The sequence below is a fragment of the Sorex fumeus genome, unplaced genomic scaffold (assembly GCF_029834395.1).
Source record: "Sorex fumeus unplaced genomic scaffold, SorFum_2.1 ptg000006l, whole genome shotgun sequence".
Taxonomy (NCBI): domain Eukaryota; kingdom Metazoa; phylum Chordata; class Mammalia; order Eulipotyphla; family Soricidae; genus Sorex; species Sorex fumeus.
In genome coordinates, this window is record NW_026606063.1 from 68,662,287 (window position 1) to 68,680,143 (window position 17,857).

Below are 17,857 nucleotides of genomic sequence, written 5' to 3' on the forward strand. Positions count from 1 at the left end.
CTGACCTTGGTAGACAGGCACGGGGGGTTGCCTGGATGTCATTGGCATAATTAGCCACAACACCTCCAGGAGCTCAACTCTTAGAACTGAACTGTTTGGTTCAATTGGCCAAGAATTACCTAGAGTGGTCAACACCCACCTCAGCACTGGTCAGGAGATTCTACACAATCCCAGACACATGGACAAAATAAGTGATTGTTCCTAGATCACTTTTCATTAATTCTACCCTGCTGCTCTGTCAGGATTGGGATAATGAGTGCAGACACATGGCTCTCTCATCATCACCAGGAAAGTGCTCCAGGGTCACAGACACCCCCCCCCCCGTGGGACACTCACCCTCCACCCTCAGAACCTGTTTTGAAACATATGTGGACTTAGTTTGCCTGATAGAAACATGACAGGTTGATTGTTCTGAAATCTCACTATCTCTTCTCCCAATCCCTCGCACACACAGCCCCATCCTATCTGCTCTGACCCCTGATGGAGCCTGAATATGTGGATTTTCAGAAATTCTGCTTTGGACTCACTAATCCAAGATCATCCTGCATAACACAGGCTGTGGTGGCTTCAGAGTTCAAGCCCAGATATTTTGTACATGCTGCCCATTGCTGACCCCAAGTACTGACCCATTTCCAAGAATTCCTGACAGGGTTTTTGTTAGTAAGTGTGGTGAAGGGAGCAATTAATAATATAGGGATTGGTTACAAACTCCCTCAGAAGGGCAAAGAGATCCATTTGGAACAAGATCCTGCTAAAGAAGAGCCATGGCGGCAGGGTGGGGAGATCTCTTCTTCTCAAGTCAAGTGTGAAGCAGCAAATGGCCTGGAGGATCTTTTCCTGTGCCCTGAAGAAGGGGAGACCTGGGAGATGCTCCTGGCTGAAAAAGGAATTTGGGGGCGTCCTAGTCACAGTCTGATGCCTGGAGAGAAAACCGTCTCCTCTAGACTCCATGATCACTGCAGGCCTCCCCTGGGACCTGCCGCTTCCTGTCAAACATTCCAGAGCCTCCCAGGATACTCAGTACTTCAGCAGGCGTATGTCCGGCTGGGCTAGTATTTCATAAGGATATGGTTTGGTTTGTCAGGTACTGAATTCAGTGGTGGGGGACCATAGAACTGTGTAGGGAGAGCTAGGTTTGCAGTTCCAGGGACAACTTCCCGAATGAAAGAACAGTGAGGTTGATGGTATGGTGGGATGGTACCCTTCGGAATCTGGATGCTGACTCAAGCAGCACAGCTCTCTGCCCCAGGCCAGAGTGATAGTCCTCCTTGTGTTGTTCTATCTTCACTCCATACTGACTTCCCACCCCTTGTGGCACCCTGCACCCCACAAAGGTGTTTGTCTACTGTCTGTGAATCCCATAAACTATGAGGATGTTCTCATTCGCTCCCTGTAGTGTTTTCACCTCTATCTTCTTAAGACGTTGGGTTTTATATCTGGGATATGGGAGCCTCTGTATCTCTGGAGCAACACGAGTTTCAAGTAAGGGACTTACCTGTGATGGGACAGAGGAAATTGAATGAAAACTCAGTCAAGTTGGACTGTCTCAGCCACCACATTTGGACACATGCTCAGGGGAAGATAATGAAAGATAGGAAGAGAGTTCAAGGAGGTCAAGGAATTTTCAGGTCTGTGTCATGGATTAGAAAGGAACAAGTCATAAAGAAGACGAGGGAAAATCCCACATTTTGGCTGAGGTGGAAGTAATGGGATACTATCTCAGTTGAAAATGTTTGGAGGGATGAGCAGGAGAATGGTTAGGCCTATCTGATATTTTCTATCTTAGCAAAAAGTTATGTATTCCAGATATAAAAGAAAATCTCTTTGTCTTAAGTAAATCCACAGCTGTGAAATAAAGGAGTCTGTACAATTCTTTGAGAAGGTCAGTGTGTCTGACAGTGTGTGGTCTGACAGAGCCAGTCTCTGGGTAAGAGAGAGCAAGAAACCGTGTCCTAACCCTCAGGACACCAGGGCCCACCCTTTTGTGCTCATACTCAGGCTCCCCTGGGGCCTGGGCAGGAGCATGTTCTCTGTGGGCAAAATTCTGCTTCCCCACAGGGACCTGCACCCCTGACTTTCTAGCAGCTGGGCTTGTCCCACAAACACACACCCTCCCCCCTCTGCCTACCCAGCCTGCCCAGCCCCTTCTCATTTGCAAGTCCTCAGAGCTCATGCCTGCACACTCAATAATAATCTGTGTCACCCTGTAGGGTCAGTGCCTGTCACACCCAGAGTGGACATGAGGGTCGCTGTGCAGCTCCTCAGCTTCCTGCTGCTCTGGCTCCCAGGTAAGGAGGGAAATGTGGGTTTTCATGAATTTGGACTGCCTGTCTCTTCAGGGAAATTACCTAACTGGTGGGTAATGATAATGATGTGCACTTATATTTTTATCTCAGGCACCATGTGTGATATCCAGATGATCCAGCCTTCATCCATGCCTGCATCTCTGGGAAAGAAAGTCACCATCACCTGCAAGGCCAGTCAGAGTGTTAACAATTGGCTAAACTGGTATCAGCAGAAACCAGGGAAAGCTCCCAGGCTCCTGATCTATCGTGCAACGAGTTTACAACAAGGCGTCCCTTCCCGGTTCAGTGGCAGTGGATATAGGACAGATTTCACTCTCACCATCAGCAGCCTGGAGCTTGATGATGTTGCCACTTATTACTGTCAACAGAGAAGTAGTACACCTCCCACAGTGATACAGGCCAAAACAAAAACCCCCAAAGATCAGTTGTGTGAAACTGGGTGATCCAGCTGCCACTTTTGGTGCTGCCACTGCTAAGGGTCTGTCAGATGCAGCCAGGCTTTGCAATGATGGGCAGTTCTGGTACATGTTGAAGGAACATCTTAGGCTCCGTGCTCTCCTTGTCATTCCAGCAGCTCAGACATGACAACAGAACTGCTGGTTGAATTTATAGAGATTATTTTCCTGAAGTAAGTAGGTGACAGTGTCATTCAGAGTTCCTATGTACTGCCCTGGTCATCTAGGAGGCCTAGATACCATATTTTAAAAGACATTTTTTAATAATCACATATATTTCTACCCCAGTTTTGAGGACATATGAGCACCCCATAGCCTCACACTGAGGACGCCTCACAGGATGCATCCTTCCATACTAGGATGCCCTGTTTGATGTGGGCCAGAGGAAGAGACTGAGTCTCACCAGGGAACAAACCCTCACAACCCTGTGGTGTGTGTTGAGTGGGGGGCTGTGGAGGGATGATATCTACTCCCTTGGGGATTTTGATCCTGAAATCTGAATGGGAAATAAAACAATTTCAGTCACAGGTACTGTGTTATACTATCCTAGATACCCTTGAAGTTGTAAAGGTGTATAAACCTCATGTCAAGGTGGGGGAGGGTGGAGAGAATTCAGCCAAGTAAGAGGAAATATAGAAAAAGAAAATATCAACACCCTGTACTTAGCCCAAAGGCTTATACTGAGGCCTGTGGGAGATTCCCTGGATCACAGTGCCTGACCTTCCCTACATGGCCAGGCCTTGACACTCTCAGAGGGAATGTAAATCTAAGGAAATCATTGTTGCCTTAGGAGACTCCACATTATTGATGATATTTTCCCACTCTAGTAGCCCAAAAGTCCACCATTTATCTAACAATACTGATTTTCCTTGGATTGAATCCCTAGTAATGCTGGTGGGACCCACGATGACTCACGTGAAATGGGGAGGAGAAAGATGTTCACCTTCTATCAATCTGCCTCTGCCACCCGGAACCCAAGGTTACTTGGTTCTGGTCTTGCCTCACAGAAAAGAATTTCAGGAGTAGGCAAGCAGTGAATTAAAACAGATTTTCTTTGGAGGTTTTGAAGTGAAGGAGGAAGAGAAAGTGAGAGAGAGAGAGTTGAGAATATTGTGCTCAAGAGAGAACCTGGGCTTCACTAAGGACAGAGAGAACCCTAAACCCATCCCAGCATTTGACATGAAAGAATGAAAGTATAAATCTCCAGAGGGTAGATGCAGGAGTGACATGTGCTCAGGCACCACATGTGCTTGGTCACGTGGGCGCAAGCAGCACATTGTGAGGGACAGGCCCAAAATGGATCACCAGAATTAATTTAGCTTAGCTTAAAAGGAACACACATTGCAAAATAACTTGTTTTTGTGCCCCTGAGCAAGGATACCGGTGCCCTGAACTGCAAGTCATGAGAAGGGTGGGGGTCAGACCAGATAACCAGATGTCTCTCACAAGACCTATGTCACAAGACCAGGACTGCCCTAAAAACCAAGACGTTCCTAAGCATTGATGCAAATGCTAATCTTGAAACTATAGGGTAAAGAGTTATGTACTTTAAAATGGATTGGTCAGGAAAGTATGGGTTATTACAAATCTATTGGCTATGAAATGTGTGGGCTCTGCTGTAATGGCGAAGGAGGGCCTATATTAGATCTCCTTTGAAGAAGCTCGGGTTTTTACCCAACCTGCTGGACCTGCATGTCTGTGTAGGCGGTTGGACCCTGGCTAGCCAGTCTTACAATAAACCCTGCTTGCTGTTTGCAGTCTCTGGAGTCTCTTTGTTGTTAGAGGGAGATTTTGATCCATGCCCTAACATAACTTAGGATTTAATTGGCTTTGAATATTATTCATTCCTGGGCATCTGCTTTCTCAACTTAAGTATCAGTTGCCCTCACTTCCTAGCTCCCTCATAGGCAGGGTTCCGATGAGGGACTGGATGGAACCAGGGCAAGCGGGCACGATATGTGCTACCCTGGCATCAAGATGCGCCAGGCCAAAGTGCCACGATTCTTAACTATAAGTTAAGAGTTTGATCATAGACAAATGTTGTCATGAACCAAAAGTAATGACGAGACTAGGACCCTGCTAAGAATAGGAAAGACTATTTGGCCTGAGCACTGTAGTCTGAGATCAAGATGGCCCTAGGAGAGCAATTCTATAAACTTAAAGTATTTCTTACTGTGTTCATACAAAATGATTTATATTATATATGCTTATATGTTTGTTGGACAAGGAGAGGAGAAACACACCCAGGGGATTTCGTTCTAGGATGGGTCAATCTGCTAAATGAGAATCTGTCCTAGAATAGAAGCAACTTTCCAGGAGAGAAAGAACTCTACTCCTATTGATTGTGACCACACCTATGTGTAATTGTTACCTCAACCTGTTGGGGCTGGACTAAGCTGTCAGGGTCAGCCCATGTAGACTGCACCACACAACGGGCAGGAACACAAGGACCCATGAAAATGGGAGAGATTTTTCTTGTGTCCTGACTAGTTTGGAAGAGGCTGAACATCTTTCCCCTTCAAACTTCCTTCAGTAAATAATTTCAGTATATTGTAAGGGGCAGTTTTCCTTTTCTCACAGAAAGCTGGCTGGTCTTAGACATGCAGATCTCTGGTCTTGGCCAGGCCTGATCTTTGGGATGTAGATTCATGGCTCTAGCCAGACTAGTCTTTGGGATGTAAAGCTCAGATACTTGTCTTTTGGGTGTAGATTCCAAGCTCCAGAAGACTAGTCTTTGGGGTGCAAATCCAAGTGCTAGTAGCCTAAGATTGGTTTCAGTCTTGGTTTTGTATCTTCTTTCCAGAGGCCAAAATTACTGGCCTGCAGATGCAAAGAAACAATGTATGTTTTGTTGCCTCAATGTTCTTTCTCTAAGTCCTTTTGATGACATCACTGCATTGTGCCCTTTAGAGGTACCACTGTCACTGTCCTCCCATTGTTCATCAATTTTGCTAAAGGGGCCCAGTAACATCTCCATTTTGAGACTTCTTGTTACAGTGTTTGGCATATCAAATACGTCACGGGGAGCTTGCCAGGCTTTGCCATGCCGGGGATACTCTCGGTAGCTTGGCGGGCTCTCCAAGAGGGGCGAAGGAATTGAACCAAGCTCAGCCGGGCTGGCTGTGCGCAAGGCAAAGCCCTACTGCTGTGCTATCGCTCCAGCCCAGAGAGTTACCATGATCAATAAAAGGAGATTTCTGGGCTCTCTACCAGGAACACAGACTTGAGAGAATCTGGGGGTGATAGTTCTGAGAGAACCTGGGCCCTTCATGACATAAATTTCTTTTATGGGATATAATGAGACTATAATAATGGGCTGGGAGAGGCAGAGGAGAGACAGGAGTGAATGGAGAGAGGATTGGAATAAACTGCAACTAATACCAACCAGCCTGGCCCTCGCCATCGACTTCCCTGGAGTGGGGGAAATGGCCAGAGACTCCCGAAAGAGGGCGAGACTACCAAAAGCAGGAGGCGGGAGAGATAGACCTCTGCTGTCCTTTCGTGTTTACACACTTGAGCATATGTGTGACCACGAATTCAATTCATTAGGCCCCAGGGGAAAATAATTTCGAATTCTTGATTATTACAATGTGAAACTATTAGCCAGATTGCAATAGAAACAGTGAAATTTGACTCTCCCATCTTCATTCTAAATGTTTTTTTTCTTTAATGTAGGAGTACTGCTATTTATTCAGCCACTGATTAGCTGATTGATTTGGGCATGAACTGCACTCATTCTAAATGTTGAGACTTGGGGCTGTACCCATATCACAGCGGGTAGGACATTTGCCTTGCAGATAACCGATCTGGGTTCAAGTCCTGGCATCCCATGTGGTCCTGTGAGCACCACCAGGAGTGATTACTGAATGCAGAGCCAGGAGTCAGCCCTGAGCATCGCCAGCTGTGACCAAAACAAAAGCAAAAAGAAAAGAAAAGAGAGAGAGAGAGAGAGAGAGAGAGAGAGAGAGAGAGAGAAGTTGAGACTGCACATCAGAATCAGGTGTTTATCACATGGGAGATATGGAACACAGATTTTTCTCTCAATTGCTTGACTGAGGTTGACCTAGACACACCTATTTACATGGCTAGAGCACCTGATAAATCAGAAATATATTAATTGTGAGAGACACAGTGAGGGGCCCACAGTGATAGTGCAGTGTTTAAGGTGATTGCCTTGCATGCAACATCCCATAGGGTCCCCCAAGTACTACTAGGAGTTGTTCCTGAGTGAAGAGCCAAGAGTAACACTGAGAACTGCTGGATGTGGTCCCCAAACAAGCAAAGAAACCATAAAACAGAACAAAAGAAATATTGGCACACATCTGTGTCACAGACAAACTGAGAAATGTCCATTTTAACCACTATAATTCAGACTAAATTAATGTTTCCACTATTTTTCATAAACTAGAAGACACATTCCCCACTTTGCTCAAGAGAAATGACTCCTTCCTGGAGGTCTTTTCACACAAATGAACCCACCCATGTATTTGCATGCTGTCCCTGGGGGAGGATCTATATCAGACAGTCTCGCATAAGAGTCAGCTCTATCTTGCTTTCAGCTATCAGATCTCCTCAGATCAACGCTCAAAATGAGGTTCCCTGCTCAGTTTCTGGGTCTGCTGATACTGTGCATCCCAAGTAAGGGAAGCAGGTAGAAGAGAAAGAATGGGTGCAGGAGGGAGTGTTTGGGGGACCCACTCGTCTCCTTGTGTGTTCTGTCTGTGTGTCAGACTGCGTGAGAAAGAAACATCGGGAAAGTGGAGATGGCCCAGGAAAGGTGTAGAGGCCTGTTTCCCCAACCCTAAGGTCTCTTAACTGTGATGACATCCTCCTGGTGTAGGAGTATAAATCACTCAAGTAATGACTTTCTCAGAAAACAATGTCACTGTCCTCTGTCCTCCCGTTGTTCATAAATTTGCTCGAGCGGTTCCAGTAATGTCTCCATTTTAAGACTTGTTGTTACTGTATTTGGCATACTGAATACATCACGTGTAACTTGCCAGGCTTTGCCCTGTGGGCGAGATACTCTCAGTAGCTTGCGGGGCTCTCTGAGAGGGGCGGAGGAATTGAACCAGGCTCGGCTGGGCTGGTTGCGTGCAAGGCAAATGAGCTACCATTGTGCTGTCGCTCCAGCCTAGAAAACAATATATTACCTAAAATAAATTACAGAATGGGAGCAATAAAATTGACCTGTGATGTTTGAATGTAACCTGAGACTTTTAAAAATCAAATTTCCAGGATCCAGAAGTGATATTGTGATAACTCAGCGTCCACTCTCCTTGTTCATTGTCAAAGGAGAGCCAAATTCCATCTCCTGCACGTCTAACGAGAGCCTCCTACATAGTATTGGAAACACCTATCTGAGCTGGTACCATCAATGGCAGGCCAATCTCTAAGTCACCTGTTCTATCAAGTTTCTAAACGACAGCCTGGGGTCCCAGACAGATTCAGTAGCAGTGGGTCAGGAACAGAATTCACTCTTCAGATTAGCAACATGCAGCCTGAGGATGTTGGCGTTTACTACTGCTACCAAGGTACAAAGACTCTTTGCACAGTGATAGAGCCCCAAACACAAACCTCCCTGCCTGGCCTGCCCCAGATGGCCACAAATGTTCTTTGTGGGTGAGCAAACAGCAGAGTCTCTGAGTCACTGAGAGGAAGGCACTGGGGGGAGGGGTCTCAGGAGAGGAGGCTGCAGCTGTGGGTCTGGACACTGAGAGTCCCTGCTGTACTGCAGACACCCCACATTAGGGCCTGGCCAGAGGCAAAGGTCTGGCCTGGCAGAGCGGTAGGTGTGTAGGGGGCTGTGAGCTGTGAATGACCAGTTGCAATGAACTCACAGCTGATGAGCAACCCCACTGTACCCTCCCCGTTTTGCCCACATTTGTAAGGGATATATCAAGAGAACTCTCAGATATCGATACGACTTTTTCAAGATTTTAAGGCATAATGGAATTTACTGTGAAGTGTACATTTTTATAGAAAAGGGCTTCATACGGGCCAAAGAGAGTACAGCAAGTGAGGTATTTTTATGTGATCAACACAGTTACATCCCTGGAACCCCATATTTTTCCTGCCAGGAGTGATCCCTAAATCTGGAATAAGTTTTGAGCACTGTGAGTTGTGCCCTCAAACTAAAAAATGAAAAAAACTAACAAACAAACATACATACTAAAGAACCGTAAAACATATTTCACTTCTCCCCCATCCCAGGCTGCCCTTCCCAGACCCTCTCACCTCCTCCACCTGCAACCCCAGGGCTTCTCCTCTGCGTCCCTGATGGAGTCTCCAGTGTGTCAGCTCCGACTCCCTGTCCTGACCTCACAGGGTCCAGTTTATTCTGCTGCACACATGGACCCTGGTGCCTTCAGAACTGATCCCCAGTTTTTCTCAGTCTTGCCCATGTTCACCCCTAGTTCTCGCTCGTTTCCTTGGATTCCTGTGCAACACCCTCTTGGTGAGTGGAGTCATGGGAAGTAGAATGTAGAGTAGGAGTTTCTCTGACTTTTGCTCACTGGGGCAGACACAGTCCTCCAAAGTCAAATCCTTTTCACAGGAAAGACTTTGGGGCAGGCAGGTAACCTTTCTCACTGGTATTCCATGGGTAGCTGGCAGTGGATTGAGGGTGGTTTTGTCCCCAGATTTACCTTGAGCCTCCTGTGATGCTCCTGAAAATTCACCTGGTGGACACTGTCCCCAAGCTCTGCTCTAGAGGGACCCATGTTCTCTAGATTCTGCCCAATACTTGCTGAGTTCCAGGGTTCCAGAACCCTCATGTCACCCTGAGCCTAGAGCTGTCCGGCTTCCCGCTGATTCACAGAATGCCCAGACCTGGAATTCTGTCCCTGACTCACTGCTATTGATGGACCTGCCCTTCATGATGCTAATCGGTCAGAGGGATAGAAACACGCTGATTTATCACTTTCACACAAATGTGGAAAATATAAATAAACACATTATAAGAACTATTATTTTCTCGAGCATTATTTTCATATCTAGTTATATAGAAACCAACAGCCTAACCCCCATCTTACTTCCAGAGAAACATCCAATTAATATTCGGTAAATGGTCAGGAACAAAGTCATTCATCCCCAACAGTAAAGGCAACTCTCCCGGCCCTTCTGGCATAGGCAGCAATCTTACTGCAAGGACTAGAGCATGGGACAGTGTTTACATTTGCTTCATTGTGTTTTTCCTTCATTTCTGTAATGCAGTGAAAACATTGCAGACTCCAAGAAAGCCTAAGGATTCTTTTTCTGCCTTCCAGATAGGGACTTTGTCAATGTACTAGAAGAAACATTTATCAGTGCAGTTTACAATTCCCACCTTGTGATTGCTCCATTTGGTCTTTTGTAGTCATCTTTAACTACAGGGACCTCAGGAATGAGGTGATGATCATGGTCTAGGGCAGTGGTTCCACAAAGACTCACACATGCAGCATGGCCAAGACAGAGCCACCCACATGGAAGTAGACTCTAAGTCATATGACAAAATTTATTAGGAAAGACAGTGTTTAAATAAAGGCTGAGGAAGAATGCCTCCATGCACCAGATGGGTGACATGAGCATGGGACAGATCCTGTGCTTAACACTTGGCAGTCTGGTTGTCCTGGTGTTGTTTTTTGCCTACTAAAAACACATGGTTATCAGGGAAATAGTCCACAACAGGTTTGTATAGTGTATTGTAGCACTGTAACACTGTCCTTTTATTGTTAATCTATTTGCTCCAGGGGCAAGCAGTAACATTTCTATTGTGAGACTTGTTACTGGTTTTGGCATATCGAATACGTGGTGGTGGGGAAGGGCAGGATATTCTTGGTAGCTTGCCTGGCTATCTGAGATGGATGGAGGAATCGAACCCAGGTCGGCCACATGCAAGGCAAAAGCCTTACCTGCTGTCCTATTCCAACAACGCAGTATATATAGTGTATAGCATTAGAAATTGCTGCAGTTAAGACATGGCTCCATAGCCTTAAAATATACTAAACTCAAATGTAAAACTACTGAGATGCACTAGCTGCATTTTAAGTCTATCCGCTATAATCATTTGTAGAGTCAGTCACACACCGGAAAAGCATGACCACAATCTCATGATCAAAATCACTCAGGACCAGTGATGTAGAAGACCATGTATGAGAACCTGGAGTTGATTCCTAACGCTCAAAGAATTCATTTTGTGTGATTATTGATCGATTTGCCCCCCAGGGGTCTCATGGAATCATAGGAACCTTTCTCACTGGGCTTGGTCTAGAGATCATGGCTCCAGACATCCTCAGTGGTGCAGTCATTGTGGTTCTCAGAGCAGGTCTGGGTTATCCTTGAAGGAATAATGAGCTCATCAACTGTCCTTAGTGTCTCTGTCAACTTAAACACTGTTGCGCCTATTGGGACCCAGTTTGGAGGGAGCGACATCATATTGAATAAGCGGCTTCCTGTGAGCTCACTGGGCCTGCCCCAACACGCTAAAGCTTAGACAGTCCTTGAATATGTGTTGTTTGTCTCATTGTGTGTCTGTTTATCTCATTCTCTGTGACCGACCCCTGAAAAATGGAGGTTGAAGGAGCCAAACGAGTTAGCTTCAGCGAGGCCCATTTCCATGTAGTCTGGCTTGGTGATGGGCTTTACAGTCTGTTCCAAAGACTTGGAGAAAGTCTCTGATTCCCCAGAATGACAGAGATCACCAGCACCGGAAACCTATTAAGTTGCTGTATCACATATTGGGCACTAGATGGCAGACTGACCCCACAAGTGACAAGACAGTCTCTGGCTCTTAGAAACACTGAGAAAGGCTGAGAAAGTATGCCTCCATGCACCAGATGGGTGAAGTTACTTATTGCCACGGCCTATTTATTGCCAGCAGGGATAGGGGCTCTGTGGTGTGCTGGGAAAGTATGAAGCCTGTAGAGTCTGAGTTGGAGCAAGATTTTCACCCTCTTCCGGTGTGGGGATAGAAGTCCCTTTGTCTTAGATGGTGGAAAATGTACACCAAAGGACGACTGTTGGAACATTGTATGACTGAAGCAATGGACAAACATTGTATGTCCATTGTATAATGGACAACTTAAGTAACTGTGTATCTCACTGTGATTCAATAAAAATTAATAGATAAAAATATGTAAAATAATACATTAGAGAAGTCCTGCCATGCCTTTGTGCTATGGAGTGTTTTGATCCCATATTTACTATTCATAGTTGGAGATAGATCTGTCAAATCGTTTAAGGTAAAATGAGGGAGGTCACATGTGTGGATTAGGTCGGAATATAGGGACATTAGGGAACCCCCCTCTGTCCCATCAGACACCCATGTAGGAGACACCTGCTGGACAAGAAGAGAGAGGGACTCCTTTTGTCAGGAGGAGGGTCTCACTGGAATTGACCCTGAGGAATACTGACTCTCCAACTTCACTCTCCAACCTCCCAGAGTGTGAGAATACTGTATGTAGGGTGTGATCCCCCAGCCTGTGTGTTCCTGTGCTGGAGTCTGAGCTGAGGCTTTTCACACCAGCCTCCTCTGAGCAAGGTCTGCCTAAGGGACACTTTGTGGAAGTGTGTGTGAGGGTTCAGGGAGAGGGGAGTGGGAGGGCTCACTAGTCTCTTTATCCTCATCCCATGATGTCCTGAATGTTGAGGAAAAGAGCCTCAGATTCCTCCTTGGCTTATTGGCTAAAAGTCCTGTATAATCCTGGAGATGAAGCTATTGGCTCTTTTGCTTTTGCTTCTCTGATTAGAAAATGCATCAGACAGAGTGAGCCAATTTCCATATATTAATATATGGGCAGTCCAGTTTCCTTCTCCACTAGATGTCAGTAGGGACACTGTGTGTCCCCCTCCAGCCTCCCTGACTGCTTCCCAGGGGAGGATCCCTGTCACCTTCAGGGCTACACAGGAGCATCTCATCTTGAGATCAGCCAAAGCCACTGAGGAGATAAAGTACAGGGCTTGTGGTTTACGCCTCAATACAACCAGGTGATCCCTGACACCACAGTTTCTCCAAGTTTTCTGTGGGGCATCTAAGTACCACCAGGCTGACCTTGGTAGACACATGCATGGGGGGTATCGTGGGATGGCACCCTTAGGAACCTGGATGCTAACTCATGCAGCATGGATCTCTGCCCGAGCCCAGACTAATATTTCTTGTGTGAGTTCTATCTTAACCCCATGCTGACTGCTTCACCAGGCACCTCATAAAGGTGTTTGTTTAGTGTCTGTGAATCCCTGATGCTATGAGGAGGTGTCATTCACTGTTCCTCAATCTTCTCAGGAAATCAAGTCTTTCACCTGGTGTCTGAGAGCTACTGTGTCTTTGGAGCAACATCAGGATTTTGAGCAAGGGATGCACCTGCGATGAGACAGAGGATATTCAATAATGTGTCGGTCAAGTTGGACCCTCTCAGCCACTGCATCAGAACACATTCTCAACTGGCCAGCTCAGAGGAAGGGGATAAAAGACAGGAAGACGATTCAGGGAGGTCAAGGAATTTTCAGTTCTGAGGCAAGAAATGGGAAATAAGTTTTTCAAGATGAGGAAGGAAAATTTTTATTGTCTTGATGTGGAAGTAAAGGATAGTTTTTCAGGTATAGGATGGAGTGATGAGTAGGAGAAAGGGTTGGACTATCAGATATTCTTTATCTTAGATCTCATTTATGACTCAAGATCTTAAATATTTGTACAATCCTTTTCACTCATTGAATTCCTGTCTACTAATAAAAACAATTTTTCACACAAAATAATACAGTGCCTGCTTAGGAAGACTCACCTATCAGGAGGCATGAGCTGGGGTCCACATGTGAGCACAGGGCCCGCACAGCTCAGAGCACCTGCAGATAAAGGCCTGAAAGTTCCAGCACTGCAGCATAATAGTAGGCTTGAGTCCTCGGTCCCCAGCATTGAGCTGCTCATCCCGATGGCTACGTGATGTTTAGAGTGACCATCAGGTTCTCAGAGCACTGACAGAGACCCTCCTCCCCCACCCATCAAATAGGAAAACATAAAATTTTAATCCTGTACAAAGTGCAGCAAAACATAATGCAATTCCAAAGCAAAGCAGAAACTTCCCTTGCCTCACTTATATCCACAGATGAGAAATCAAAGAAATGTATACAATTCCTGAGGAAGTCTATAATGGTGTGTTTTGACCAAGCCTATGTCTGTGGCAGAGCAAGAAGCTTTGCTAACACAGAGGACCATGGCCACCCTTCATGTTCACACTGGGACCCTCCTGGGGCCTGGGGAGGAGCATGTTCTCTGTGGGCAAAGTTCTGCTTCCCCACAGGGATCTGCACCCCTGACTTCCCTGCAGCTGGGTTGGTCCCCACACACACCCTTCCCCTCTCTGCCTGCCCAACCCCCTCTCATTTGCAAGTCCTCAGCGCTCATGCCTGGACACTCAATAATAGTCTGTGTCACCCTGCAGGGTCAGTCTCTCTCACACCCAGAGTGGACATGAGGGCCCCTGTGCTGCTCCTCAGCTTCCTGCTGTTTTGGCTCCCGGGTAAGGAGGAAAATTGACTAAATGCTACCCGTGCTTCAGGGAAAATAATTTAAAGTCCAGTGAATGGTTGTGATGATGTGTGTTTATGTTTTAATCTCCAGGCTCCCGGTGTGATATCCAGATGACCCAGCCTTCATCCATGTCTGCATCTCTGGGAGAGAAAGTCACCATCACCTGCAAGGCCAGTCAGAACATTTACAATAATTTACACTGGTATCAGCAGAAACCAGGGAAAGCTCCCATGCTCCTCATCTATGCAGCAACCGTTTTAGGACCAGATGTCCCTTCCCGATTCAGTGGCAGTGGATCTGGGACAGATTTCACGCTCACCATCAGCAGCCTGGAGCCTGAGGATGCTGCCACTTATTACTGTCAACAAAGTTGGAATGACCCTCCCACAGTGATACAAGTCAGAACATAAACCCCTAGAGGTCAGCTGTGTGAGCCTGGGTTGCTCCAGCTATTCCTCCTGATGCCTCCACTGCTGAGAGTGTATCAGAATGTCTTTGAAAGCATGGTTTCTAGGCCATCTAGAGTACCTCTGCCAGCGCATATAGATTCTGAATGACACTGTTCATCATTGCGCAGCCTGGACAGTTCCGGTGCATGTCTAATGAACATCTTTAAACTCCATTATTCTCAATCTCATAACAGCAGCAGAGACATGACAACATATCTGCTGATTAAATTTAGAGATTATTTTCCTGAAGAAAGTAGGTGACTGTCATTCAGAGTTCATATGTGCTGGCCTGGGCACTCTAAAAGGCCTAAAAACTATCTATTATTAGATTTTTTTTTTACTAATCATACATATTTTCAACCCAGTTGTGAGGACACGTGAGCAGCTTCATAGCCTCACACTGAAGCGTCTCACAGGGTGCATCCTTCCCTGACATGATGTCTTGTCTGATGTGGGCCAGAGGGAGAGACTGTATCTTACCAGGAGACAAACCCTCAGAATCCTGAGGTTTGTGTGTGAGGAGAGGGGAGAAGGGAGGATGAGATCTACTCCCTTGACTGATGGATTTTGATCCTGAATTCAATGGAATAAAACAATTATAATGACAGGGACTGTGGATACCGTAGAGGTTTTAAAGGGGTATAAACTTCATTTCAATGTTGGGGAGGAGGGAATTCAGGCAAGTAATAGACCATATAGAATAAAAATGTCAACACCCTGTATTTAGCCCAAAGTCTTATACGAGGCCTCGTGGGAAATACCCTGGATCACAGTGCCTGAGCTTCCCTGCACAGCCAGGCTTTGACACTCTCGGGGGGAATGTAGATTTACAGAAATCATTGTTACATTAGGAAATTCCACACTACTGATGACATTTTCCCAGTGCCATTTTCCCAAAGCCCAATTATTTAGCAATATTGATTTTCCTTGGATTTGAATCCCTAGAATGGGGACATAAAATATAGATTGACATTGGTGAAAAAAAATGTTGATCACTTTTCAAAAGACAGACGCCCAGATCTGCATTCCACGTTTTGTTTTCCACTTTCCCTAAGCACAGACCAAACACTTAGAGCCTTTGCCAGACTGGTCCTGACCTGTGGGCAGGAAGCCCCTGGGCAATGGAGTTGCTGTTCCCTGAACACAGGCTCTGAGTCCCCCAAACCCTGCGGGACTGAGGATAGGAACGTGGGGGCTCAGGAGCAGGTTCCTGTGACCTGGACACTGAGAGGAGACTTTGCTCAGCTTTTGCAGTGTTATAGCCCTGCCTTCTCTAGAACATCAATGGCATCAGCAAGTCCTTGGAGACACAATCAACACAGGAAATACCTGGAGTTCAGTCTCTATGTTTAGGTTCTAGTGCAACCTATGGGCCCAACATCCAGCTTCCCTCGGGCGAGAGTCTCCATACATGTCCAACAGCAGCAGAAACCCGGGAAGTTCCCAGAGATCTGCCATGTGTAGCATCCACTGACACGAGTATCACACACAGTTGGCTGAGGGAACAGGAATAACTATTGGACCCTGTTGTCCTGGAGATGTGGCTGAATTTTACTACATAAAACCTCATGATTAATGTGAACCAATAATGTGGAAATAATTAAATTGGACTAAATAATACTTTCTATTACATTTTAAAAAAATCAGCTATTATTTTCATATGATTCATTTCAAGTATCCAAAGTCCATATGTGGGCACAGCTCTTCAGAGAGCACAGTTTTATTATGCTAAAAATAATCTAGTTCAGGGAATGCAAATGACTGGGGTAACATTTCACATGTCTGAGATCCCAGTTCATTAGGACATCTAAAATTTAAAATATTGCTGTTGGGCACTAATGGTTTTATCTTTCCATTTGTTTTCTGAAGCATGAATGGGCAAAGTCATCATCCTACGGACAGCCAGCATATCCATAAGCTGATGGCCCAGAGGCCTCCTCAAATCTATGGGTCTGATCTGTTCTGGATGGTTATTAGAGTAGACTTCAACCTGGGCTGAGAAGTCTACATCAGGGGTCAGGGGCCCTCTGCTACCCGTGCTTACCTGTCATTTCCTCCTCCTTTCTGAAAAAAATTTTAAATTACATCCATGTCATGTGAGAATGAAAGAAACTAGCCCTTAACTCCTGGTGTCACACATACTTGCTGAATTCCTCTTCCCTGTTAGTTCTTACTTCTCAACTATGCGAGCAGTTTATTTAGACAGGGAGTCACATTTGTTCCTACTAAATGAACTAATAATATGTATTGCAATATTAGTTCAAACACTAATAAAAATCTCTAAAAGCATCACTGGCACAAGCATCTGAAATCATTTCAGCCACTAGATGGGTGACAGAATCCAGAACTGACAAGGCAGAAAGCCTGGATCTTAGAAGTGCTGGGACAATAACTGAGTTAGTGTCCCATGGTCAACAGGGGCAGCAGGTCCTGTAGGTGTGAGGGTAAATGTATGAAAGTAGCTCTCAGCAGCTAATTTTACACAAATGATCAGGTTCTCTTCAGCAGGAGCACGAGTACAGTGTAAATTGTCTGCCTGAGGACATTGGAGTTTTCTACTACATGAAGTTTATAAAGTTTCCATCCACAGTGAAACAAACTTCCCACATGGCCTGGACCAGATACCCACACTTGTTCTTTGCTGGTGAGCAGACAGTAGAAGTGAGTTTCAGATTCTAAGAGAGAGGAAGGTATTGGGGGTCTCAGGGGAGGAGGCCACAACTGGCCAATTCTGGACCATGAGAGTCCCTGCTGTACTGCAGACATGACCTTCATGATCCTGGGCAGGGTGGTAGGTGTACCAGAGGCCTTGGCACATTGCTGATTAAAGATAAAATCATAAATTAGGGTAACTATCAATTTTATAAGAGATCCTCCATCCTCACAATTAGTCGTGTATATATTAACAGCCTAATCACATTTGTAGTTCCAAAGCAACATCCAGTAAATATTCAGTAATCATATTGGAGCGAAGTCATTCATCCTTAAGCAAAGGCAACTCTTTCAGCAATCTCAAAATGGGCAGCACATATTACTGCAAAGACTGGAGGGTGGACAAACTTTACAATTGTTTCTGGGTGCTTTCTCTCCAATTCTTTAATGTTTTACAACATTACAGACCCCTCCAAAAAGCATGCAGCATCT

General features: G+C 45.7%; 1 gene segment (V, D, J or C); it reads left to right on the top strand.

Moving 5' to 3' along the window:
• Window positions 1-14,204: 14,204 nt before the first annotated feature.
• Window positions 14,205-14,674, top strand: LOC130031735 (immunoglobulin kappa variable 1-39-like). The segment is given in 2 exon segments: window positions 14,205-14,253; window positions 14,355-14,674. Coding segments are annotated over 2 exon segments (369 nt in total).
• Window positions 14,675-17,857: the final 3,183 nt, after the last annotated feature.